General features: G+C 37.7%; 1 protein-coding gene, 4 long non-coding RNA genes and 1 pseudogene across 9 annotated transcripts; 2 read left to right on the forward strand and 4 right to left on the reverse strand.

The window, feature by feature from the left end:
- The first annotated feature begins 282 nt into the window (after positions 1-282).
- LOC118481860 (jacalin-related lectin 19-like) lies at positions 283-22,848 on the forward strand. The gene is made up of 4 exons (XM_035977175.1): positions 283-360; positions 865-1,059; positions 1,143-1,170; positions 22,517-22,848. The coding sequence occupies exons 1-4, from the start codon at positions 283-285 to the stop codon at positions 22,846-22,848; spliced, it is 633 nt and encodes a 210-aa protein (XP_035833068.1).
- LOC110880140 lies at positions 1,700-2,821 on the reverse strand (annotated as a pseudogene).
- LOC118479337 lies at positions 2,923-3,656 on the reverse strand. Its single transcript, XR_004868265.1, has 3 exons — positions 3,311-3,656; positions 3,161-3,202; positions 2,923-3,081 (listed from the first exon to the last, which is right to left on the reverse strand). It is a non-coding gene; the product is annotated as an uncharacterized LOC118479337 (long non-coding RNA).
- LOC118479334 lies at positions 3,658-5,964 on the reverse strand. 3 transcript variants are annotated; one of them, XR_004868264.1, is made up of 4 exons: positions 5,656-5,964; positions 5,306-5,353; positions 3,894-4,714; positions 3,658-3,809 (listed from the first exon to the last, which is right to left on the reverse strand). It is a non-coding gene; the product is annotated as an uncharacterized LOC118479334 (long non-coding RNA). The 3 variants fall into 3 exon arrangements; XR_004868263.1 differs by lacking the exon at positions 5,656-5,964 and adding an exon at positions 5,446-5,626; XR_004868262.1 differs by lacking the exons at positions 5,306-5,353; positions 5,656-5,964 and having other exon boundaries at positions 3,894-4,789.
- Positions 6,945-16,528, forward strand: LOC118482293. Its single transcript, XR_004868266.1, has 3 exons — positions 6,945-7,256; positions 15,924-15,977; positions 16,477-16,528. It is a non-coding gene; the product is annotated as an uncharacterized LOC118482293 (long non-coding RNA).
- LOC110880142 lies at positions 8,745-11,612 on the reverse strand. 3 transcript variants are annotated; one of them, XR_002559232.2, is made up of 8 exons: positions 11,126-11,612; positions 10,998-11,034; positions 10,742-10,905; positions 10,274-10,357; positions 10,070-10,183; positions 9,302-9,335; positions 9,150-9,204; positions 8,745-9,037 (listed from the first exon to the last, which is right to left on the reverse strand). It is a non-coding gene; the product is annotated as an uncharacterized LOC110880142 (long non-coding RNA). The 3 variants fall into 3 exon arrangements; XR_002559230.2 differs by having other exon boundaries at positions 10,070-10,190; XR_002559231.2 differs by lacking the exon at positions 10,998-11,034 and having other exon boundaries at positions 10,070-10,190.
- Positions 22,849-25,278: the final 2,430 nt, after the last annotated feature.

The raw sequence follows: 25,278 nt of genomic DNA on the forward strand, positions 1-25,278 counted from the left end.
ATCCATCCGATGAATACAAAATTGAATCTTTTTTGAAACCCTACTAGTGTGTTTTATTAACAAACATGTGATGGAATGGAACCGGATTGATACGGAATCGATGCATGTTTTGTGTAACAAAAACCTGTGCTGGAATATATGGATGGCGTGTTTGTATTTCAAATGCAAAATAAATGCTAGAAATTTATATAAAACTAGTAATAAGACCCGTGCGCGTTGCAGCGCGGGTACATCGTAAACATCGAATGGATTAGTCTAAGTGTTATGTGATTCGTTAACTATATGAAAACGCGTGTTTCGACGTATCTGATTGAACTTAATGTAACTCATATAGGCATTGCGATTGGATCAAAACGTCAAGTACATTGAATTTATACGGTACAATCATAACGTATTGTATGTGACCAGAATGGTATATATTCATAGAAAAAGGAGAGATGTGTGGCAAGGGTGTTTTGAGAAGGCATTGTCCCTTTTTCCCCCTATTAACGTACTACAGTTCATGTTCAGCTGTTCAAGAAAGCTCTACATACGCGGGAATAAAACAAATACATGGAATGGAATTGGAATAAGTTCACTTTTTACGCATGTGAACTGTGAAATATGAATGACCTATTTGTTGGAATGGAATCAGAATGGGAATAAGGAGAGCACTTTAGCACTTTGTTTGCTCTATATATGTAGTATATATAATTCGTGTGCAAGACTGCAACAACATTATACACAATTACCACTACATCTTTGTAAACACTTCTTTTCCAGCGATATCGTCATGGTATGGAAATTCCTCACTGTGTTTACCCTCTAATTTTTCTAAATTCTGAAAATGGTCTCACTATTTACCCTCGTATTTGGATATTGTAGGACGGTAGTATACTATTGGGACCATGGGGAGGAAATGGAGGAGATGAATGGGATGATGGAGTACACACTGGAGTTAGAGAAATAACTCTCGTATACGGCAGCTGCATCGACTCAATCCGTGTAACATATGATAACTATGGTAAACCCTTTCTGGCTGCAAAACATGGTGGTATTGGCGGATCTAAATCTGCTCAGGTACGATACATTTTCACTAAATCTCCGGATACTTAAACTAAAGTTGGAAACTGATTGTGGGATTTCTTACGAATTAATTTCAGATTAAGCTGCGATTTCCTGAGGAGATCTTACTACTAGAAAACTAGGTTTTTCCGACGGCAATTTTGGTCGCAAACCAGTCACAATTGCCCTGCTGCGACCGTTTTCCGACCGGAGCTGCGATCGGAAAAACACCCGTCGCAATTGCTCTACTCCGACTAACTTGCGACTGCTGCTATCTTTTGCGACCCGGGTTTTGCGACTTTGATAATGGTCACAAATATTGCGACTGCTCTTGGTTTTGTGGGACTTTGGTTGCGACGGTCTTGATGCGACCGTATTCCGACCGCCTACCTTTTACAAGCTGCGATCGTTTTCCGACCGCATGCCTTTTACAAATTGCGACCATTTTGCAACTGCTTGCCTTTTTGAAAAATTGCGACCGTTTTTGCGGTCGCAACTTTTATTAATTATAAGCCATTTTCTATTTTAACAGCAGCAAACAGATTCTATATAACATTACAGCGTAATAGAGTCATTAAAATCTGAACTAAGCATCTCATTCATCAAAGAGATTGAATTTTAATTTTAATCCAATTCTAATTAACAACAGGTCAGCAGCAAAAAAAAAAAAAAAAACACATCTGATTCTCCATCTCTATATTCTTTTTTTTCGTAACAGGTCATGTTGATTTGGTGAGGCGGCATTCATATGTCCGTTTGAAATTATATGCTCTTGGCGCTGTGAAGCCGGCGGCTCCTGGACTTGTTTCGCATCCCCATTCTCATTGGTCCCTGCGGTTGAGTTCTTAATCTTTAACACATCAAGCGTTTCCACGTACTTCTAAACCCTTTTCACCTAAAAATATCGATAGAACAACGTTAACATAATCATGTTACTAAGTATGCTAAAACTTTAAGTGACAAACATACCTGCATTTTTCTCTGTAGTTTTACATCTCCATCCGCGGTAATTCCATCCAATTTAAGTAGTTGGTTCATCAATAACTCGATCAGATTTAACAATGTCTTCTCCGCTACTTTCCCTCCTTTTGAGATAACCAATTCAAGCGCAGATACCTACCCGCATTTAAATTCACAAACATTAGTGTCTTAACTGATAACCAAAAAAATGAAAGGGAGAACAAAATGACATTACCAAAAAGGCGAAAACTAGATCTTTTTATAAAGGCATATTGCAACGAAAAAGATAAAGCTAACCAACTAATAACAATGATAAAACGTTAATAACTATCCTAATATTCAAACCAGAGACACACAATGATAATAAACTCGTCTAAGAATAAGAATTATGATTCTTGTAACGATGTACCTGGCCAGCAAGTTTATCGACTTCCAAGCTAATCGGATATTGATTTAGCGGCTTTCTCCATCTGCGCATTCTTTCGCATCTCGATATACCTCTTTTCTTGGCTAATCGGGTCTTCCACCAACACCATTTTCAACCGATCCTTCACACCGACAACATCCAGATACGTTTTGGAGCTCCTTTCTTTATCTTTGTACATCAGTTTCTGATCCTCATGGTGTAGTCCTGTCGGCCCCGATAACATCTTCTTCAATTCCGCTGCATCACACAAAACCAAAATTTAAAAAAAAAAACATAAAAAATCCATATTCAAAATAGAATAAATTAATTACCAAATGTAGCTTGAGAACTAATATTGATCTCATAGTATATGGACCCGAATTTGACCCGAACCCGAATAGTTGGTTGCATGATATGTGGAATGTTGGCGTTGTTGAATGTTGATACAAAACTAAAGTGGCATGCTCTTTTAAAGTGGTAGCTTTATCCCCAAAGTGTTAGATTTATTTAAAAGATTTGACAAATAGTCCTTTTGTTTATTTAAAGAAAAAAGAAGTAACAAAATTGTCAATATAATTGTGTAGAAAGATGACGATTTTGTGAGCATTTACCTGTAGTTACAATGAGCACCAGCCCCAGTAACATTGAGCACCAGCCCCGTTCGAGTCGCCCTGTTCAAGATTTCATCTTTAATACGCGATACATACATAGTTAACATGATTAAAACTAAAAAATTAAAACATAACTGACCGGGATCAGCTTAAGGTCACATGAAACTACCACTCCAGCAACCTAGGTAATCCTCGGAACAAAACAAAAGCTCGATGTTAGAATTTCAAGATTCTTAACCACAGTATGTATCGAGAAAACAAAAACAAACAGTTCATCGCCTACAAATACCACAAGAATGTAACAAGCCACATAGTTCATCACATACGAAGATGCCTACAGGCTATAACAGGGCCCAACTTGAAATTCCCACTGTGTACCAACAAAGTGGAGTTTTATATGGTTAGAAATGGGAAAAGCAGAGTCGGGTTCGGATCAAAACAGGACTAAATAACCTGACCGGGCATAACTTAGCCATGGAACCTCTTCCACTTCTGATTGCTGAAGATCTCGACAGCAGCACAAGTCTTGTTAGTCAGGAAGCATCACACAAAATCAATCCCGAGCACTCTCGGGGCACCCCCACTGACCATAAGATTCAATCACTAACCTAAAATATTCTCATTTCCAATTGAACATAGTGCTTATCTGATAGTATATTGCTTACATATCAATATCAACATATATGTTATATGTTAGAAACGAAAGGCCGTACGATAGTGTCTTGAGGACCTTCCATACTTGACCAGAGTCAGTATTTTGTTCTGCTTCCATATTATCAGCTCACCACCTACATTTATAAGAGTTTAAAGCGTGTATTTGTCTCTCTATTAATGAAAATAAATTATCATCAAATCAACTTAATAACTCGTACCAACAGCACCAGAAGCAAGATACTCTCCTGCATGTTCCAGATGGATGAAAATAAATTATCATCAAATCTCCTCCACAGGCGATTGGATCAGCTGCCTCCCACTTCCGTCCAACCAGACGGCCCTCGGAAACGACTGCAAAACAAACATATCATACATAAACGACATCGTTTTTAGCTCCGATCATCGCCCGATGAATGCATATTAGTAAAAAGTGTGGTAGATGTGTTTGGTTTATTAACTTAAAAAAAAGTGAAACAGTATCTGCTGGTCCGATCGTGCACACCAGCTTCGTCCTCCGCGTGCTCCTGAACCCGTTCTCCTTCAGCTCCGCCCGTCACCGCATCCACCTCGATCGAACCCGCAGATACTGAAACCCCGTTTTGCTTTTTAAAACCACGCTGAATGCTAAAATTCATACAAATGTACACATATAATTCTAGGAATTTGATCATTGTCTAAACAGAAAAAGAGAATGGTGGGTTCGACCCACCATAAGATCCATTAGCGGATCATGAAATAGTGCAGGTGATACACCAAATGTCATAACCATGAAAAGAATTCTAACAAAACTAAAAGCAAACAGCCAAGCAGTTATAATAACTTGAGCAATCTTCAACAATCTATAGGTTGTTAAAAAAAGAAAAAGAAAAGCATAGAAAAGCTTCCCTTTTGAGGCATGTGCCATTGCATGGCCAATCCAATCCATTGACAGATGACAATCATGAGCTCATATGCCACTCATAATCCATTGAAATCAAGTATTCTCTGGATGGATCTTCATGTAAATGATTGTACACAAACAGTCCAGCTTGGGTCACAACTGTACAGTAGTTATATCAAAGCATTTCAACTTTTATGACTCGTATATGTACGCAAACAAAACCTTTGGATTTAACAAGCAAGTTTTCCCCCTAAAAACTGCTTAAAGCCTTTGACTAAACTAGCTAACTTCAGCATGAGATCACTTCTGGTCATTGACCTTGCATTCCTCAATCATCAAAACTAACAACAAAGTAATAATTCTAGCAATCTATAATCTAAATCTACATTTTTCACATTTCAAAACTTCATATATAGATTTTGCATAAACCTATAGACTATAGTGAATGATACCAGTTGCATATACTTCCATGAGTTGACTAACAGTGATTTACTATCTCCTAGTTGACCAAATACTCTTAGAAGCCAGAAACTTCATATTTCAACATTCAATCATATGATTGAAAATATCTTCCTAATGGCTAATTCACTAAGAATATGATTGTAAACTCCAAATGTTTCAAAATTCATCACTAATCAAAATCAACACGTTCCAGTACAAAAGTTCATCAAACTCCCAACAGATCAGATTTCAACTCGATTCCTTCAAAATCCCCAAACACTAGCCCTAGAAAGACAAATAACAAATTACCTTGTTGTCTCCTGTTGATTTCTTTTGAAATAAATTGACATTCAATATCTACGAACCAAAAAACAAACAATTAAGTAAAGTTGCTGCTCATAGAATTCAAACTGAATGGAAATATGAATTAACTAGGGTTTAAGAAGAACCTAAACAGTGATAGTTGGAGACAAATAGTTGAAATTATCAGTGAGATAGAAACAATTGCTTCCAAATTGCACACATAAATAGTTTTTTGGAGAATTAATTTTAGCAAACCCTAATTGATCGAATCAGTAATCAAATTAACAAGAACTGAGGTCGAATTCGACCTTGACTGGTACAAGAGAAGATGAAATTGATAGAATCGAGAATCATACCTTGAAATTAATAGAATCGAGTCAGACCTTGTGGAAACCGTCGGAGTTCTGCGTCACTGTTTTCCGATCAGGATGTTTCATTTGCAAAATCGTTTTCCGGTGGAGATGTTCGAGCTCGAAAGCTTCAACATTTTCCGATCATTGATCATTGCCGGTGGAGAGAGCGGTGGAGATGTCGCGTCCGGTGGAGATGAGGTTGATCATTGCCGGTGGAGAAAGCGGTGTGAGGGGACGAGGATGGGGAGTCTGGTGGAGTTCTGAGTGTGAGGGTTTAATCAGCTATTCGATTAATACCTTTTTACTTTTCATGATTTAGTACTTTTGCCATCAATTTGCCACCAAAAATAACCATATACGATTCATGTGAGAAATTATTACTTAATTTCTTACCGTTCATTTTGGTAGCAGAATTTGGTGCAAGTGCCCTTTTTTTTAGTAGCATGAAGAGAGAGAAAGAGGAGAGAGAGACAAAGAGGCGTCTCGCTAGAGTGTGTTCTAAGAAAAGTTGAAGGAGATGCCATTAAATCCAGCGGTGGTGGAGCAGTTGTTGATGGCTAGAACGGAAGAGGCGGTGGTGGAGCGGTTGTTAGAGATGCTGATAAAGGAGTTGGGGTGGGGTCCTTCTTATTTGTCCCTTTGTCCCTGAGACAAAAAATTCCCATATTACCCCTGAGACCCCTTCTTACTTGTGATGAAATCCAAATTTAACATGTTAAATACAAAATTAATTTTCATATTTGCGACCGCTTTACACGGTTGCAACTTTTGATACATTTCTAGTATTTCCGACCGTCTAAAGTGGTCGCAATTTTTTTATATTTCTCGTATCTGCGACCGCTTTAATAGGTCGCAACTTTTTTTTTGTTCTCTCTATTTGCGACTGCTTTAGAAGGTCGCAACTGTGACAACTCGTAACTTTGAGATAAAAGCCCATCTATTTCTCTTTTATAACTCAAATCTTATAGTTATTTTATTTGATGGATTAATTATATGCTTATTAAAAATTTAGTGCATCAACGAATATCTGGAACCAAATCTTTGTCGTATTATACCGATCCGAACCGTTTGAACCAAATCATATATCTCGCTTGCCAACCCAACCTACTCAACCCGAAACCTTAGAGGGTCAATAGATAGCATGGATACTGTACACGACATCGTTGATGCATGGTGTGTATAAATATATTTATATTATAATAATAATAGTAATAATTAAATAAATTAATACACAATACTTAGTCATAAGTATTGTTTTGATTGTGGATATTGTTCGAAACCCAACCCCCAGCCCATCTTGCCCACCTCTCGGCCCACATCCACAATTCCTTCCACCGACTCTTGTTCAGCAATTTATTCTGCATGAAGTTTGTATATATATTGCATATGATTCCTAAAAACACAAACCCTACCTGCCGACTCATGTAACCCGCTTCCCCTCACCGAAACTCTACGACAACCACTGCCACTTCCTTCTCCGGCGTGTACAAAACCCCGACGACACCGGCGCTCCCCGTTCCACCTCCGGTGGCTCACGATACTACGACTCGAAACTCCGCTTATTTCTCTTCTTATCGCACGTCCCGATACGGCATCAACGTCAGGTTAGAACCGCGTCCTTATGTGTGTGCTTAATGCCGATATATGATAGTTCTTGAATGATGTTTATGAAGATAATGGGGTTTGTTGAATCTGCATGATTATCGGGTTGTAGGGTTTCGGGTTACCAAACAGCACATAAATTTATAATGAGAAGTAGTCATACACACTAGGTTTAATGCGAACAGGTTGCTCACTAAATCTGATTCGAGTAGCTTGTCTCAAAGGCAACAGCAAGGGTATAGTATACTTGGTAACAATAGTTCAAAGGAATTGTTGTGTGTTTTGTGAATCATGTGTGTGTGTGGCCGTCCAAGTGGGGATGTTAATCAACTATTGGACCGAGTGGAGGTCCAATGGGGGGAGGGCGGTTTGTGACACATTATTTGTGAATAATATGGTAAGTTAATGAATGTGTAGACTGATATGCATGTGGGTTTGTCAGTGGTGTGTCATAATTCATATGTGTGTGTGTGCAACCTGTTAATGGTATAGGTGTAATTAGATCAAATGCAATCAGATAAGTGCTCTCACAAATCGATGAACTCATGATTTCGCTTAATGATTTATTTCAAGATATGATTTGTATGGGAAGCACTACAAGAAAAAGATCTTATAGGGACGATATTTTTTTGGCCTGTAGGGAGGACATGTCCTCTCTATAAGCCTTTTTAACCTGTAGAGAGGACATGTCGTCTCTACAACATGTTGTTTCTACAGCTCCGTTCCTATAGGTCACCCAAGTCGTCTCTATAAGTGTCCTTGCTATAGATTGTTTATAGAGGCGACATGTCGCCTCTATAAGTATTTGCTAAAAAATAATAAAATATTAATTAATATTTACCAAATAAAAAAAAAAACATTTTCTTCAAATATTTTGAAGCCCTTTAGAGACGACATGTCGTCTCTATAAGCTTTTTTGAAAAAAAACATTTAAACCCTATAGAAACGACATGTCGTCTCTATAGAATTTTCTTTTTAAAAATATTTTCACCTATAGAGACGACATGTCGTCTCTATAAGCTTTTTTTTTTTAAATTAAAAAAAAAAAATTTAACCCTATAGAGACAATATGTCGTCTCTATAGGATTTCCTTTTAAAAACATTTTCACCTATAGAGACAACATGTCGTCTCTATAGGTTTACTTTCAAAAATTAAAAAAAAAACATTTTCACCTATAGAGACAACATGTCGTCTCTATAGGTCCTATAAAATTTAAAAAAAAATTGTTTTTCCAGGTTCTTAAACCAAAAAATCTCAACAATCAAATAGATTCAAACCTCTTAAACATGTTAAACAGAATGATAAAAGGTATATTAGCAAGCCATTTACATCATCCGTGAACCCGTTTAACACTACAGGAAAACGGAGCATTAGCGGCGACAAAAGTCGCCGCTAAACGTCCCACATGTCGCCGCTAAAGGTTGTTCACTTTTAGCGACGACATGTTTATCTTTAGCGGCGACATTTGTCGCCACTAAAAGTCGAAAAATAGTAAAAAAAAAATTACATTTTAGTGCTATAACCAATTTTCCCGAATACATACGAAACCACTGATGTGTACATGTATACACATAAAAGTACATAAAAGTTAACTAGTTCGAATTTTTGTTTAAGTCAAACATAAAACAACCAAATAAATGAAACCTTGGATGAAAGAAAGTCACCGTATTCCCCGACGTCATATTTATCTGCAACTTCTATGTGCTTCGCTACAGCAACTGAATGATCTTCCTGATCACTGCCAACATCTGCCATCAAACCCGTGTCATGATCGCTACCATTCTGGATAAGGAACAAGCTCACAATTAGAAGTGGCGATTTTAACCCGTTTAACCTGAGCAAAGAATTTATACAAGTTTGAGACCTAACAGTAGAATCATAGTAAACAGGATACCTGTACAGCAATATTAAGTGGTTTAGGACTAAAAATCAACAGCATTTCAGTAGATCTGCATGAAGAAAAAAATCATCAGATACTTTATACAATCAGTCTTGCATTTAATGCTTCAAAAATCAAGAAATTAACATACTAACGACTAGTTTTACCTGTCTTTCCAGACTCAACTTCTCTTTCCCATAGCTTCGCCCAAAGTTACACCCAACATGAAAAAAAACATAGAGATAACTAATAAAAAAGCAAACTTATCACATACGATATACAATGATATAGAAAAACAAAGATCTATATGGTTTTCCCCATAAAATGTGGATATGTGAGCCATATGATCTGCCAGGTATGCAACAGCTCAACTGACACTTATAAACAACAGAGTGATAGTTAATGTCCACAAGGGCTCCACTTAGACCTGGTAAACGGGTTGGGTTGGGTCGGGACATGGGTCAAAACAGGTCAATTATAAAAAGGGTTGTTTTGGTTCGGGTCGAAACAGGTTCGGGTCGGAACGGGCACGGGTCAGAACGGTTTCGGGTCGGGTCGGGCCAGGTTTTTAAACACAAATTAGATACATTAAATGATATAAAAGCCATCATGTAAGGCAAGAAACCTCTTAATTCATATCAATACATCAGTTCACTAAAGGTACATTAAGTGATGTAAAGATTTGTTAAATTTGGGTACTATTTCTTTCAATTAACATTTGGCAGCTATCAAACAGAAAGCATATATTTATAATATTACAAAAAATGGTGTATGAGTTTAACAAACCTGTGCATCATAACAAAAAGTTACTGTATCATTGTTTTTGACTAGCCAAATCTATGACACAACAGATCGAATCTAAAAGATGCCGACATCTGGAAGGATTTCTTCAGTAACGTCCAACATAAATTAGCTTAATCGTACTAATTCATTACCTGAAAACAGGCCAAGAAACCCCAGTGAAACCGCCGGTTTCTCCAAACGCAAACTCATCTGCCCTTTCGTTGAAATCTTTCATTATTTTTCCAGTTCTCGCATCAAATTAAGCACTACTCTCTGATCATTAGTGAACCATACAGTCGTTAACGAATAAATATTATAATAATCACTAAAAATGGATAAAAGAATGGTGTTCTCACATGAGGGTCGCGAGGGTTGCTTGGTTCATGACTGCTGCAAGTAACCAAAGATTTCTCACCAAGAGAGAAGTCAATAAGTTTGACCTATAGTTAAGAACATAGTTTCAGGATTAGTTGATTAAAACTAGAAGCACCACCCCACACAACAGCACCCTGTCTATGGTCAGTTGCTAAGTAGCGACAACGTACCTATACGCTACGTCGCGATAGATAGCGCCCGCTATTTCGTGTTTAGTAATAGTGATAAGGTAGTTAAAATTTAAGAAATAAAAATAGCTATCTATAAAGGCCCGATAACAACTTCACATTTTAATAGCTAATAAATTAGCCGCTATTTTAGGTTTTAATCAATGTAGTACCACATAACATGTAATCAGTCAACTATGCTAACAAAACATGCATTAGATATGAAAATAGTTACAGTCAAATTCCTCATTCATAACCATGATAACCTAAAAAAAAACTTACTTGTTTCCCATTAATAACATTTGTCTCAGCAATAACAGTGTCAACAACCGAAGGATCCGCATACTTAATAAACCCAAAGCCCCTTAGACGACCAGTCTATCGATCTTTCATGATAACCAAATCCATCAGGTCTCCATACTTTGTAAAATAGTTAACTAAGGTACCTATACAAAATTAAACAAATAAACACTTCAAATCAACGATACAAACAATGGCACTGTCATAACTACACAAACACACACAACTAAACACTAACCTATGGTAGTATCCTTTGCTAAACCACCGATTAAAATCTTCATGTAACAATTAAACAAACAAATTTCAAGCCTATATCATCAATTAAATGTAAAAATAATAATATTAATAAATAAACTGAAGACGAACCCGGGGCTTGCGTCGTCATCGAAGCCAGGTTGCTTGGAGCCCATAGGAGATGAGTTTTTGCTTCTTGAATCAAAAATCTCTGACAATTTGGGGGTTTAAAGTGGTGTTTTCGAGGGGTTGGCGGGGGAGGTGCGCTGGGGGTTGGGCGATGGTCAAGGTGGCAGTGTGGTGATGAATAGGGCGGAGATTCGCCACCATCGTCGTCAATCTCTCTCTCTCCCAAGGTGGCAGTGTGGGTCGGTGATGGTGGAGGTGGGACAGCTACGGCAGAGGTGGTGCGACGAGGGAGGTAGTGCAATCGAGGGGAGTAGCAGCTGGTGACGGTGTGTCACGAATTGGGGAAAAGGGGAAGAAATTGGGGGGTAATGAGGATCAGATTGGCGGGCTTGTGAAGTTTGGGGAAAATCAAAAGGGGGAAATTGGGGTAATGAGGATCAGATTGGCGGGCTTGTGTTTTAGGGCATATCTGTCCTCAACAGAGAGAACAAGTCCTCTCTAATAGTTTAATTATTTTATTAGCCAAAATCTTATAAAAAGGACATGTCCTCTCTAATAGTTTAATTATTTTTTTTAGTTTTATTAAATTTATTTTTCTATATGGTAAAAAAATAAAAATAACTATTTTGTTACTGATATAGTTAATAATAACTAATAAGTATTGTTATTTTGTTAAAAATAATGGAATATTTTGTAACTAATATAATTAATGAAAATAATATTGATAAGTATGATATTATAAATAATAAAAATAATTCTCCTATATATTAATAACCGAAGGGAGTGAGGATCTGATTGAATTTGTGATGCAGTTGTTCAGTATGAAGATCCATGATCGTTTAGAAACCACACGGTATAATCAATTTAGCAATCATTTCTCCGCCCTTCATTTGTAGAATTTTTTAGATATATAGTTTTCGACCCGGTATGTAGTTACCGTATAATTTTTTTTAGGTATATACGTTTTCGACCCCTTGATTTTATAATTTTTTTTAGGTATATACGTTTTCCACCCCTCAATCGGAAATCTCAAGATTCACCACTACACACATACGTACACATAAATACATACACACACGCATACGTGCGCACTAGCACTAACACTAACACATACACACACGTACACGTACACGTGCACACTTACATATACACATACACAAACACATTACAGGTGCACACACTAACATGTAGACATATACACATAAACGTACACTAACACAAATCAATATAGGGTAAACACAAACAGATCCATATCCAATTAAATATACATACATGCATACGCACACGCACGCGTACACATATACATACATACACACACTACACAAAGACGTACACACACACATAGTCGTACCCTCATACGTACACAATTACATTTACGTGCACGCATACATCGCATATGTACACATTCACATATACATACGTACGTACACTATTAAACATACATACACAGATGTTCAGAGAGACACATACACGTGTATACATACGCACACATAGATACACATACACAACCACACATATACATATACACATACATCAGATATGTACACACTGACATAATATTTATAGGTATGTAGGTATTACATTTTTTGGTTTAGGGTGTAGTGGAGTTACGTTGGGCTTGGCCTATGCATATGAATCTTGCCTGTTTATATTAACAAATAATTATAAAGGTATAAATATATATACACATACACACACGCGTACAATAACACATACACACACGTACACGATTACATATACACACGTGCACACGCGCACACTAACACATACACACGTACATATATACAGGGGTTATTGGATTTTATTACCCCCAACTATTGGCTATTACCCGCTTCCACCCTCAACCATCGCTTTGACGTCCGTCACCCACAACTTAACACTTAGTGTGTTATGTCACCATGTCGTTAACTAATCACTAACTTTTGATCTTGCTACTATAATTTTAGGGTGTCCTAAGATCCCTATGACACCCCCAAAAGTATAGTAACAAGATCAAAAGTTAGTGATCAGTTAACGTCGTGATGACAGAACATACTCAGTGTTAAGTTAGGGGTGATAAAATAGCCAATAGTTAGGGGTGATAAAATCCAATAACCCTATATACAGACACACAAACACGTACACACGTACATGAGCCCGAGCTGGACAAAGCTTGAGCTCAATTAACTTGTGAGAGCTCGAGCTCGGCTCGTTGGTAGCTTATCAAGCTTAATTAAATATTTATAAAGAACAAATATTACACTAAGGCTCAAGAACAGGCCTGACGAGCTTCACCTAACAGGCTCGATAGATAAACGAGCATTATTTTATTTTTATGCTCATGCTTGGCACAGGCTCGACAAGACTCGACTCGTTTCGAGCTTTATCTCGAGCTGATCTCGTGCAGCTCGCAAGTCGCACGACTCGTTTGTACCCCTAACACATATATACGAACACATAACATATACACATATCAATAGGAAGACGAGTGTTCATCGAATTCAGATTGCTCCTTTGATGGAATTAAATATCTTATTATGTTTGATATTACGTGTTTTTTATATTTTATTATGTAGGTCTTTTTAAGTTTATGTATTTTATTTAGAATTATATTTATGTAGTATTCATAAATATATAAATATATATATATATATATATATATATATATAAGTTCAAATACATCTAATAAACCAGACAAAATTAATTTTATTATATAACCTAATTGTTTATTACTTAATAAAATGATAATTATATAATTGAATATTATTTTTTTTGGTAAAAATCATGAATAAAATTAAAATTTAACTATTTTTACTTATAGAGAGGACATGTCCTTTCTATAGGTTAGTTAAATTTTTTTTTTCAAATTTTCATGAATTGGTGGGAAATTTTGCCTCCTAAATGAATTTTTTTTTACCTTTGAAACATTTTAGAGATGATATGTCCTTTCTATAGGTTAGTTTATTTGTTTTTTTAATTTTTTATTTCAAACATTTTAGAGACGATATGTCCTTTCTATAGGTTAGTTTATTTATTTTTAAAATTTTTATTTCAAACGTTTTAGAAACGATATGTCGTCTCTATAGGTTCAAATATATATTTTTAGTTAAAAACAAGAATAAATTAATAAACTTAATTGGGTTTATAGAGACGATATGTCGTCTCTATATGCGAATAACAGTTTTTGTATTTTTAATTATTTATTAACCAAAACTAAAAAAACAAAACAAAATTATATTTCCCTATAGAGACGATATATCCTTTCTATATGGTAGTTTATTTATGTTTTAAAGTTTTTATTTCAGACATTTTAGAGACGATATGTCCTTTCTATAGGTTAGTTTATTTATTTTTGATAATTTTTATTTCAAACATTGTAGAGACGACGTGTCGTCTCTATAGAGTTAAATAACATTTTTTGTATTTTTAATTATTTATTAACCAAAATTAAAAAACAAAACAATTCCCTATAGAGACGTTATGTCCTTTCTATAGGTTGGTTTATTTATTTTTTAAAATTTTTATTTCAAACATTGTAGGGATGATATATCCTTTCTAAAGATTAGTTTATTTATTTTTTTAAATTTTTTATTTCAAACATTTTAGAGACGACATGTCGTCTCTATAGGGTTAAATATATATTTTTAGTTAAAAAAGAAGAAATTATTTATTAACCAAAACTAAAAAAACAAAACAAAATCATGTTTCCCTATAGAGACGATATGTCCTTTCTATAGGTTAGGCTTTTTCTCCCAAAAAAAATTGGAATGGTGGGAAATTATGCCGCCTAAATTTAAATAATTTTTTGAATAGTGAAACTTTTTAGAGACGACATGTCGTCTCTATAGATTAAACTTTATTTTTTAGTTTTATTTTAATTTTCATATATATTGATCATTAATAAAATTAAATTAAAAGAAAAATATTTAAAGTTATAGAGACAACATGTCGTCTCTATAAGTTAAAATGTTTTTTTAAAGTTACCAATTCAACAAAAAAAAAAGCAAAAAAAAAATATTTTCACCTTATAGAGAGGATATGTCGTCTCTATAAGGTAGCCTATCTTAAAAGGCACAAAAACCCTATAGAAACGACATGTCGTCTCTATAGGGTGATCTATAGAGAGGACCTTTGTTGTCCCTATAGGTGTCCTCCCTATAGGGGTTTTTTCTTGTAGTGAAGGTTAATGATTAAGATAATTATTGGTTGTTGATTTGTGGCAAACATATGTGAGTGTATGAGATCATGTGAGATGCCATGTTAGTCAAACCCACAACATCAGTCCAATAGAATTAAAGTAATTAAATATTGATTTTTGGCCATGTGTGTGTGCTATTTGAAGTTGGCGGTCACTGTTCGTGATATTTTGATGAGTTTAGTTATGTGGGCATGTGTTGTCACGCAAGTGATGGGCCGATCAAGGGCCCAATGGGGGCGGCTGGTCTAACCATGTGTGTGTAGTTGTACTGTTTAATTATACATGGAAACAAAAGAATTAAATAACAAAGGTTGATATATATTAGTGTCTTAGAGTTCCAATGAATAGGTAGTTAAGTGACCTGATGGATTAGATTAGTTTGTGTGTACTTATGTTGGAGGATAATGTGTTAAAAGGATGTACGGATGAACTTGCTTATGAACCGAATACATGTTGGATGATTATGTATTGGTGGTGAATTGCTAGATTGACTGTGTGACTCGAGCCATATGTTGCATGACCAATAAATGAGTGATGTGTAAATAAAGTGTACATGAACTGATTGTACCTAAGATGCATGAATTATGTGTGTATGAAACTGATTATTGTTGGTAATTACGTTAGGAACTAATTGATTAACTTGGAACACGTATTTTAATCTTACCGAGCAAAACCAAGGTGAGTTCACTGCACTTTTTCTCAAGCATGCGTCCCGGTGGTTTGGGACAACTGGTAAACATTTGGAAGGGAAACATTGGGTAAATAACTTAATCGGTTTTGGTTATTGCCTGGAGGGCAATGGGGGTGATTAGTTGATAGCGCTATTAGGTGGGAAACCTCACACCGGGCCGTAAGGACGGGCGTGAACTAATTATCTGGGTATGGCTATGGTTGTTAGAGGCACACTCCTCGGATACATATGGGCACACTCCCTAGGGTATCTAACGATGGCAACATAGCAAACGGTCGTTAAGGGGTATCCACTCCCCGGATACACATGGGCACACTCCCTAGGGTATCTAACATGAACAACATCGAAACATCAAACATTTTAACAACAAACAGCATATCGTCTTGTAAACTGTTTTATACACATGATTGGTAACACAACTTGGTAAACGGACACAAACCTTGAACTCACCAGCGTAGTCTGACACACTTGTTTACATGCTTGTAGGTAATTACTGAAGGGACTTGGGAGCTTGCTGTCTGATGCTGCTGGAGTGGTTATGGTCATAATAAACAGTTATTTGATTTGGTTTTGATACATTACACACTATTACGTTTATGCTTCCGCTCAGTACTTTGGTTTTGGTTTAACTTTCAAACAATACATTTCTAGTAATTTGGTATTTTATTATAACTTGTGTTTGATATGATTGGTGGCTCTTTGTTGAATCGTTACACCTCCATTAGGGACACGCCCTAGGTGGTAATTTGGGGGTGTGACAGTTTGGTATCAGAGCCACTGGTTATAGAGAACTCGGTTTTAAAAATGTTTTCATAAAACCAGACTATAACCGAATTGATCCAAACGATGACCATGACACTCAGCTTCAGACTGCAAGGTTCGTTCCTCCTTAGCTTATGCTTTATATGCCTAGTAAACGTAACTATATTTATAACATGCATGAAGCGATATGGCAGGCATCATGACACATTGTTAGTGCAACATAACGCTTGTACCTAGTAAACTTTAATCTTGTTGGTAGTGCTTATTTTGTGTTGATTGGAGTGGGAGAAACTTCAAACATAAGTTAAGAAGCATCGAGAGGAGCATGCAAACCGCCTTATTACTATGGGTGCACACATAATAATAACGCGTGGTGCATGCAAATCCCAATGAGACTTAACGAGTGTAAGAGGGGTTCTTCCCTATTTGTGTATGAACCTGGTAGTTAATCGCCCTTAACGTGATAAACCTGAATACTTTTCTCGTTCTCGACTCCTAAATTCGTTCCCTTCTCCTATTATAGAACCATGAGTGGACGAGGACACGGTCGCGGTAGCATCAACATGACTCAGGCTGAACTAACAAACCTGATAAACACACGTGTGGCTGAGGCACTGGCAGCCTACCAAGCTGCGCACCCAAACCACCAGCCTGTCTGTACGTTCAAAATGTTTATGGATTGCAAGCCACAGACCTTCAGCGGGACGGAAGGGGCTGTGGGACTTATAAGGTGGTTCGAGAAAGCTGAGTCAGTGTTTGCTATGTGCAACTGTCCTGTGGGGGACCGCGTGAAGTATGCAACAGGCACGCTTGAGGATGGTGCCTTGACCTGGTGGAATGCCCAGGTCCAACTGCTAGGTATTGAGGCGGCGAACGCCACTACGTAGGATGATTTTAAAGAACTGATGAGAGAGGAATACTGTCCTCGAGACGAAATAGCGAAGTTAGAGAATGAGTACTATCATCTGACAATGGTGGGGTCTGAAATCGAGGCGTATGTGAAGCGGTCGTATGAGTTAGCTGATTTGTGTCCGAACTTGTCCCGACCCATGTCCCGAAGAATCGAGTTGTTTATTAAGGGGTTACCTCCACGGGTGAAGGGTTTAGTTACAGCAGCGAACCTCAATAACCTAACCCAGATCGTTAGATTGGCACATAAAATCGTTGACCAGGAGGTGGAGAGCGACTCCTTGCCACCACGTATTTCTAAAGCAACTACTGCCGCCACCACCGCCACTACTCCTGCCGCTGATAGTAAACGCAAGTGGGGTGATATGGACAAAGCGTCCAACTCGGTTCAGCCTCAAAAGAAGACAGACACTGGCAGTACTCGCAGCTTTAGCCAATCATCCTCAGCGAATCAAAATCAGAGGTCTTATGCAGGAAAGAAGCCTCAGTGTAGCAAATGTGGGTTTCATCATTATGGGCAGTGTGATCGGGTTTGTCGCAGGTGCGACAAGATAGGCCATGAGGCCAAGGATTGTAGGGCTCCTCAGCCAAAGCAGCAGCAGCAGACTCAGTCGAATCAGAGACAGCAAGGGCAACAAAACCAGGGAAATCAAAAGGGGTGCTTTCAGTGTGGTGACGAGGGTCATTTTAAGAGGGATTGCCCTCAGCTCAATCAGAATGCTGGCAACAACAACAATACTGGGAGCGGCAACAATGGGAACAATGGTGGGAACGGAGCACGTGGAAGGGTATTTACTATTGGCGCTGGGGAAGACTCGCAATGATGGCAATGTAGAGGCCGGTACGTCTTCTTTGAATAACCTTTTCTACTTCGGTTTTATTCGACTCTTGTTTCAAATGGAGTTTTGTGCCTTAGGAATTCAGTCGTTAGTTAGGACTGACTTCCACCCTCCTTGTAAATAAGCATGTAGTAGAACTGACTAATAGTATATCAATAGAAGCTTCTCATGTTCTTTTTGGTTGTAAACTTGATCTCGTGGGTCAAGTGTTCGACATTGACCTACTTCCCAATACTCTTGTAAGTTTTGACATGGTCCTGGTTATCGTGCGTTCCCTCTCCCCAGTGGGGAATCCTTATCAGTTTAAGATCATCGTGGTGGTGCCGTTGTTGGCATTATCATCGTCCTTGCAGCTTTTGAAACCCAACCCTACAACACGCGGAGCATCGCTTCTATCCGAGGATACCGATGATCGCTAGATGGAACCTCCGAACGAACACGGGATTAGGAGAACTGTACCCACGCATCCCTGTAGACGAACCTTATCACTTTCACTTGTCATCGCCGCTAGAAGTGAAGCAGTCACAGTTACACGCGTACGTCGTTTTGCAACACTAACCTTTACCCACCGAACTCTGTTTTGGACAAATGATACACTCGCGCGACCGCAATGTAACGAATCTCCCTGTTGTGCCATGCCGCCATGCACCACTACCGGAAATTTCTTCTAGACAACAAATTTGCTGGGCAAATCCTTCGGATGTTTAATGGACCCCTGTTTCGCTCGATTCTTTGTACGAACCTCATTAATTCCCTGTTTCTTTGATTGGCAACTGATATAACAAAACGCTAACCACCATACCATGATTTCCACCGATCACAAGATTAGCCCCCCCTAGGCGTTATAAAGTATCTATAGATCGAGTTCGTCGGAACTCATTTCAAGCCATTGTTTTAGATCAATTTTCGGGACGAAAATTCTTTCAAGTAGGGGACGATGTGACACCCCAGGAAAACCACGCAACCCAGTTAGCTTCCTCTGTGACTACGTGCTAAATTTCGGGACGAAATTTCTTTCAAGTTGGGAATGATGTGACAACTCGTAACTTTGAGATAAAAGCCCATCTATTTCTCTTTTATAACTCAAATCTTATAGTTATTTTATTTGATGGATTAATTATATGCTTATTAAAAATTTAGTGCATCAACGAATATCTGGAACCAAATCTTTGTCGTATTATACCGATCCGAACCGTTTGAACCAAATCATATATCTCGCTTGCCAACCCAACCTACTCAACCCGAAACCTTAGAGGGTCAATAGATAGCATGGATACTGTACACGACATCGTTGATGCATGGTGTGTATAAATATATTTATATTATAATAATAATAGTAATAATTAAATAAATTAATACACAATACTTAGTCATAAGTATTGTTTTGATTGTGGATATTGTTCGAAACCCAACCCCCAGCCCATCTTGCCCACCTCTCGGCCCACATCCACAATTCCTTCCACCGACTCTTGTTCAGCAATTTATTCTGCATGAAGTTTGTATATATATTGCATATGATTCCTAAAAACACAAACCCTACCTGCCGACTCATGTAACCCGCTTCCCCTCACCGAAACTCTACGACAACCACTGCCACTTCCTTCTCCGGCGTGTACAAAACCCCGACGACACCGGCGCTCCCCGTTCCACCTCCGGTGGCTCACGATACTACGACTCGAAACTCCGCTTATTTCTCTTCTTATCGCACGTCCCGATACGACATCAACGTCAGGTTAGAACCGCGTCCTTATGTGTGTGCTTAATGCCGATATATGATAGTTCTTGAATGATGTTTATGAAGATAATGGGGTTTGTTGAATCTGCATGATTATCGGGTTGTAGGGTTTCGGGTTACCAAACAGCACATAAATTTATAATGAGAAGTAGTCATACACACTAGGTTTAATGCGAACAGGTTGCTCACTAAATCTGATTCGAGTAGCTTGTCTCAAAGGCAACAGCAAGGGTATAGTATACTTGGTAACAATAGTTCAAAGGAATTGTTGTGTGTTTTGTGAATCATGTGTGTGTGTGGCCGTCCAAGTGGGGATGTTAATCAACTATTGGACCGAGTGGAGGTCCAATGGGGGGAGGGCGGTTTGTGACACATTATTTGTGAATAATATGGTAAGTTAATGAATGTGTAGACTGATATGCATGTGGGTTTGTCAGTGGTGTGTCATAATTCATATGTGTGTGTGTGCAACCTGTTAATGGTATAGGTGTAATTAGATCAAATGCAATCAGATAAGTGCTCTCACAAATCGATGAACTCATGATTTCGCTTAATGATTTATTTCAAGATATGATTTGTATGGGAAGGTTAATGATTAAGATAATTATTGGTTGTTGATTTGTGGCAAACATATGTGAGTGTATGAGATCATGTGAGATGCCATGTTAGTCAAACCCACAACATCAGTCCAATAGAATTAAAGTAATTAAATATTGATTTTTGGCCATGTGTGTGTGCTATTTGAAGTTGGCGGTCACTGTTCGTGATATTTTGATGAGTTTAGTTATGTGGGCATGTGTTGTCACGCAAGTGATGGGCCGATCAAGGGCCCAATGGGGGCGGCTGGTCTAACCATGTGTGTGTAGTTGTACTGTTTAATTATTATACATGGAAACAAAAGAATTAAATAACAAAGGTTGATATATATTAGTGTCTTAGAGTTCCAATGAATAGGTAGTTAAGTGACCTGATGGATTAGATTAGTTTGTGTGTACTTATGTTGGAGGATAATGTGTTAAAAGGATGTACGGATGAACTTGCTTATGAACCGAATACATGTTGGATGATTATGTATTGGTGGTGAATTGCTAGATTGACTGTGTGACTCGAGCCATATGTTGCATGACCAATAAATGAGTGATGTGTAAATAAAGTGTACATGAACTGATTGTACCTAAGATGCATGAATTATGTGTGTATGAAACTGATTATTGTTGGTAATTACGTTAGGAACTAATTGATTAACTTGGAACACGTATTTTAATCTTACCGAGCAAAACCAAGGTGAGTTCACTGCACTTTTTCTCAAGCATGCGTCCCGGTGGTTTGGGACAACTGGTAAACATTTGGAAGGGAAACATTGGGTAAATAACTTAATCGGTTTTGGTTATTGCCTGGAGGGCAATGGGGGTGATTAGTTGATAGCGCTATTAGGTGGGAAACCTCACACCGGGCCGTAAGGACGGGCGTGAACTAATTATCTGGGTATGGCTATGGTTGTTAGAGGCACACTCCTCGGATACATATGGGCACACTCCCTAGGGTATCTAACGATGGCAACATAGAAAACGGTCGTTAAGGGGTATCCACTCCCCGGATACACATGGGCACACTCCCTAGGGTATCTAACATGAACAACATCGAAACATCAAACATTTTAACAACAAACAGCATATCGTCTTGTAAACTGTTTTATACACATGATTGGTAACACAACTTGGTAAACGGACACAAACCTTGAACTCACCAGCGTAGTCTGACACACTTGTTTACATGCTTGTAGGTAATTACTGAAGGGACTTGGGAGCTTGCTGTCTGATGCTGCTGGAGTGGTTATGGTCATAATAAACAGTTATTTGATTTGGTTTTGATACATTACACACTATTACGTTTATGCTTCCGCTCAGTACTTTGGTTTTGGTTTAACTTTCAAACAATACATTTCTAGTAATTTGGTATTTTATTATAACTTGTGTTTGATATGATTGGTGGCTCTTTGTTGAATCGTTACACCTCCATTAGGGACACGCCCTAGGTGGTAATTTGGGGGTGTGACAGCAACTTTTGTCCTTCTATATATTTCTCGTATTTGTGATCGCTTTAAACGGTTGGAACTTTTGCGTTTTTATTTTCTTGCAAAATTTGCGATCGTTTTGCGACCGAATCTGAGTTGGTCTTTAATTTTGCGACTATTTGGTTTTGATCGCAAACCGGTCGCTAATTTTGCGACCACTTTATGTAGGTCGCAAATTTTGGTCGCAATTGCCTAATTTTCTAGTAGTGGTAAGTGTTAGCGGGCACTATTGTCCCGTCGTCTATGGAGGCAGCCCTGTGATTCGGTCACTCACTTTCAAGAGCAACAAAAGAACATTTGGGCCATTCGGGGTTGAAGAAGGAACACCCTTTAACTTCTTCACAAATGGGGGCCATATTGTAGGGTTTAACGGAAGAAGCGGGTGGTTTCTGGATTCACTCGGGTTCTGCCTATCAAGCCCTAAACAAAACCTCTTTCAAAGATTCCAGATAAAGTTCAAAGGGTTCAACCCTCTTGCTATTAAAGATGGTGAACATAACAAAACCAAAGGCTCAAAAGGTCATTGGTGGGGCATATGAGTTTTTCCCTAAAGTATGGTATTGCAGCCACTTTTAGAAAGATATCGACCCTAGATATAGGAATCTCTTGTAAATGATTGCAGGATATGCAGTCAGAATTTCATCTAGTATTTAATTGTTGTCGAACCAATAAACTTGTTCAAAATTAAATAAAATGAATGATGTTAATTACCAGTTAAATAAAAAATTGTCAAACAGCAGCATGTTGTATAATCTGAACTCCAAACATAATATGTTTCCATTGGCAGAGAAAATAACTAAAGCAGTGTTGGTTACAGGCCCCTATCACACACACAGTAACACTCACGTATGTATGTAGTATGAAATATGCAGAGAATATATGAAGAAGAAAACTTCTGTATTACTATATTATCAAAGAAAGAAGGGTACATAACAAATAAAATAAACAACTATTTATAAGGGGAGGAGGGGTGGTTCACTAGTGATAGTTTCTATCACTCCCACTATCCAATCAAGTCATGCCATGTGTACAACCAATATTCTATCACTAGTGATAGAAATGTAGGCGGGGTGGTATCACTAGTGATGGGATTCTATCACTCCCAATTTTTTTTAATTTTTTATTTTAAATTCCATTTAAGTGGGTGTTGCACGTGTCCAGAGCTTAGGTGTCACACATGCATGATACTCTCACAAACAAAAATGCAGTCATGCCATGGATACGTTCAACTTTCACGCGTTAAGTTTTCAACTCGTTATTTTTTTTAACGAGTGATACTTTGGCCGGCGGCGGTGTTCCATTCTTATTTAACGAGTGATGGGGGTGGTATAACGGACCACCCCGTGTGCCCAAAGCAAGCTAAAACAATTAAACACATGCACCATGACCCACGTATGTAACCATCCAAATGAATCGGTCTTTTCCGCAAAACTTGGTCAACCTCAACGTCACTTTTCCTTGTTTAGCTTGTGAATAAAGAAAATCTGGACCCAACTGACCCATTCAAACTACTGAATTAAATCTGGATCTTGACCCGTTACCGCTGACCCGGGATCATGACCCGTGAACGACCCGATCAACCCAACAAGCAGCAGAAGCTAGATGCATTGTTTTATAATAATAATAATAATAATAATAATAATAATAATAATAATAATAATAATAATAATAATAATAATAATAATAATAATAATAATAGCGAGTTGACGTTACCCGCATAATAATAATAATGTATGCAAAGTACTAATTTCAAGCAGCAGTAAAAAAGAACATAACACAAACATAAGTCAGTCAAATTTACATGTTCAATCAGAAAATTCAGATAAAGTTATTACTAGAATCCATGTAAACTTTCAGTTAGCCACGCGCTTTAAGCTCCGCTAGGCGCCTAGTGAGGTCGCTTCCTTGACCTTCTCCGTGTTCTTGGTCGGCACTGCATGACCAGCAGGTTGCAGCAAGACCCCTCCGACACCTCGAAAGTCGTCCAACAGTATTTTTTTATCCATAAAACCATGTGATTTAGTTTTTTAAAACAACTTTATTAGTATTAAACCGATATAAATTTGTGTTGTATTTGATACACTAATTAGTAATAAAATAGTTTAAATTTTAGGCAACGTGCTTTAGGTTGGGTCTTCTTTTGAACCTTTTTTATTTTGTCACCACAAATGCAAAAGGGGACGCAAGATCCATGGAAAGCATGGCTTCATCCCACTGAGTAAGGTACATGTTTTATGCACATAAACTGTCCTAGAGTGGAATCAGAAATTGTGCATGTTTTATGAATGCGAGAATACAAGTAAGACCTCAGCGATGAAATGGAATGGAATTGAGACTGATGGAATCGGGAAGGAATAGAATCGGAAACCGAAAATGTTTTATGCATGAAGAATATGAAATAAGGACTTTGGAAAGGAATAAAAATTCTTATAGAATGCTGAACATTTACCACTATGTTTGCTCTTTATAAGACATCAATTTGTTGGTATGATTATCATTACATCTTTCTTTAAAATTTATCATTCTAGCAACTCCTTGGACTCATCATGGTATGAAAATCCTTCTTCTATGCTTAACATTCTTTTAACTTGGTTAACCCATGCTAACCTCCCTGCACTACTAGAAAAGTGGTCATTTTGCTACGGAAATTTCCTACGCAAAAAAATGCGTCGCAAATTCTGACACATTTACTACGCATTTCCTACGGAAAAAAGACCTTGATTTTTTTGGGCAATTTGTGACACAATAGTGACAAATATACTAATTCTAAGTATTGTGTCGGAAATGCGTAGCAAGTTGCTACGCATTTCCGACGGAACCATTATTTATTTGTTGGAATTAGATTTATATGTTAAATTCATTTAAATATTAATTGTTGCGTCAGAAATGCGTAGCAACTTGCTACGCATTTGTGATGGAAAATTTATTGTGTAGGAAATGTGTAGCAACTTGCTGCGCATTTGTGATGG

The sequence above is a fragment of the Helianthus annuus genome, chromosome 9 (assembly GCF_002127325.2).
Source record: "Helianthus annuus cultivar XRQ/B chromosome 9, HanXRQr2.0-SUNRISE, whole genome shotgun sequence".
NCBI classification, from domain to species: Eukaryota; Viridiplantae; Streptophyta; class Magnoliopsida; order Asterales; family Asteraceae; genus Helianthus; species Helianthus annuus.

What these genes read in the sequence shown, in the direction of transcription:
- LOC118481860 (XM_035977175.1), top strand. Translation starts at nt 283, where the DNA reads ATGAAAACGCGTGTTTCGACGTATCTGATTGAACTTAATGTAACTCAT. An exon ending in CGATTGGATCAAAACGTCAA is followed by an intron (nt 361 to 864) that starts GTACATTGAATT and finishes TGGATATTGTAG; the next exon opens with GACGGTAGTATACTATTGGG. An exon ending in GCGGATCTAAATCTGCTCAG is followed by an intron (nt 1,060 to 1,142) that starts GTACGATACATT and finishes AATTAATTTCAG; the next exon opens with ATTAAGCTGCGATTTCCTGA.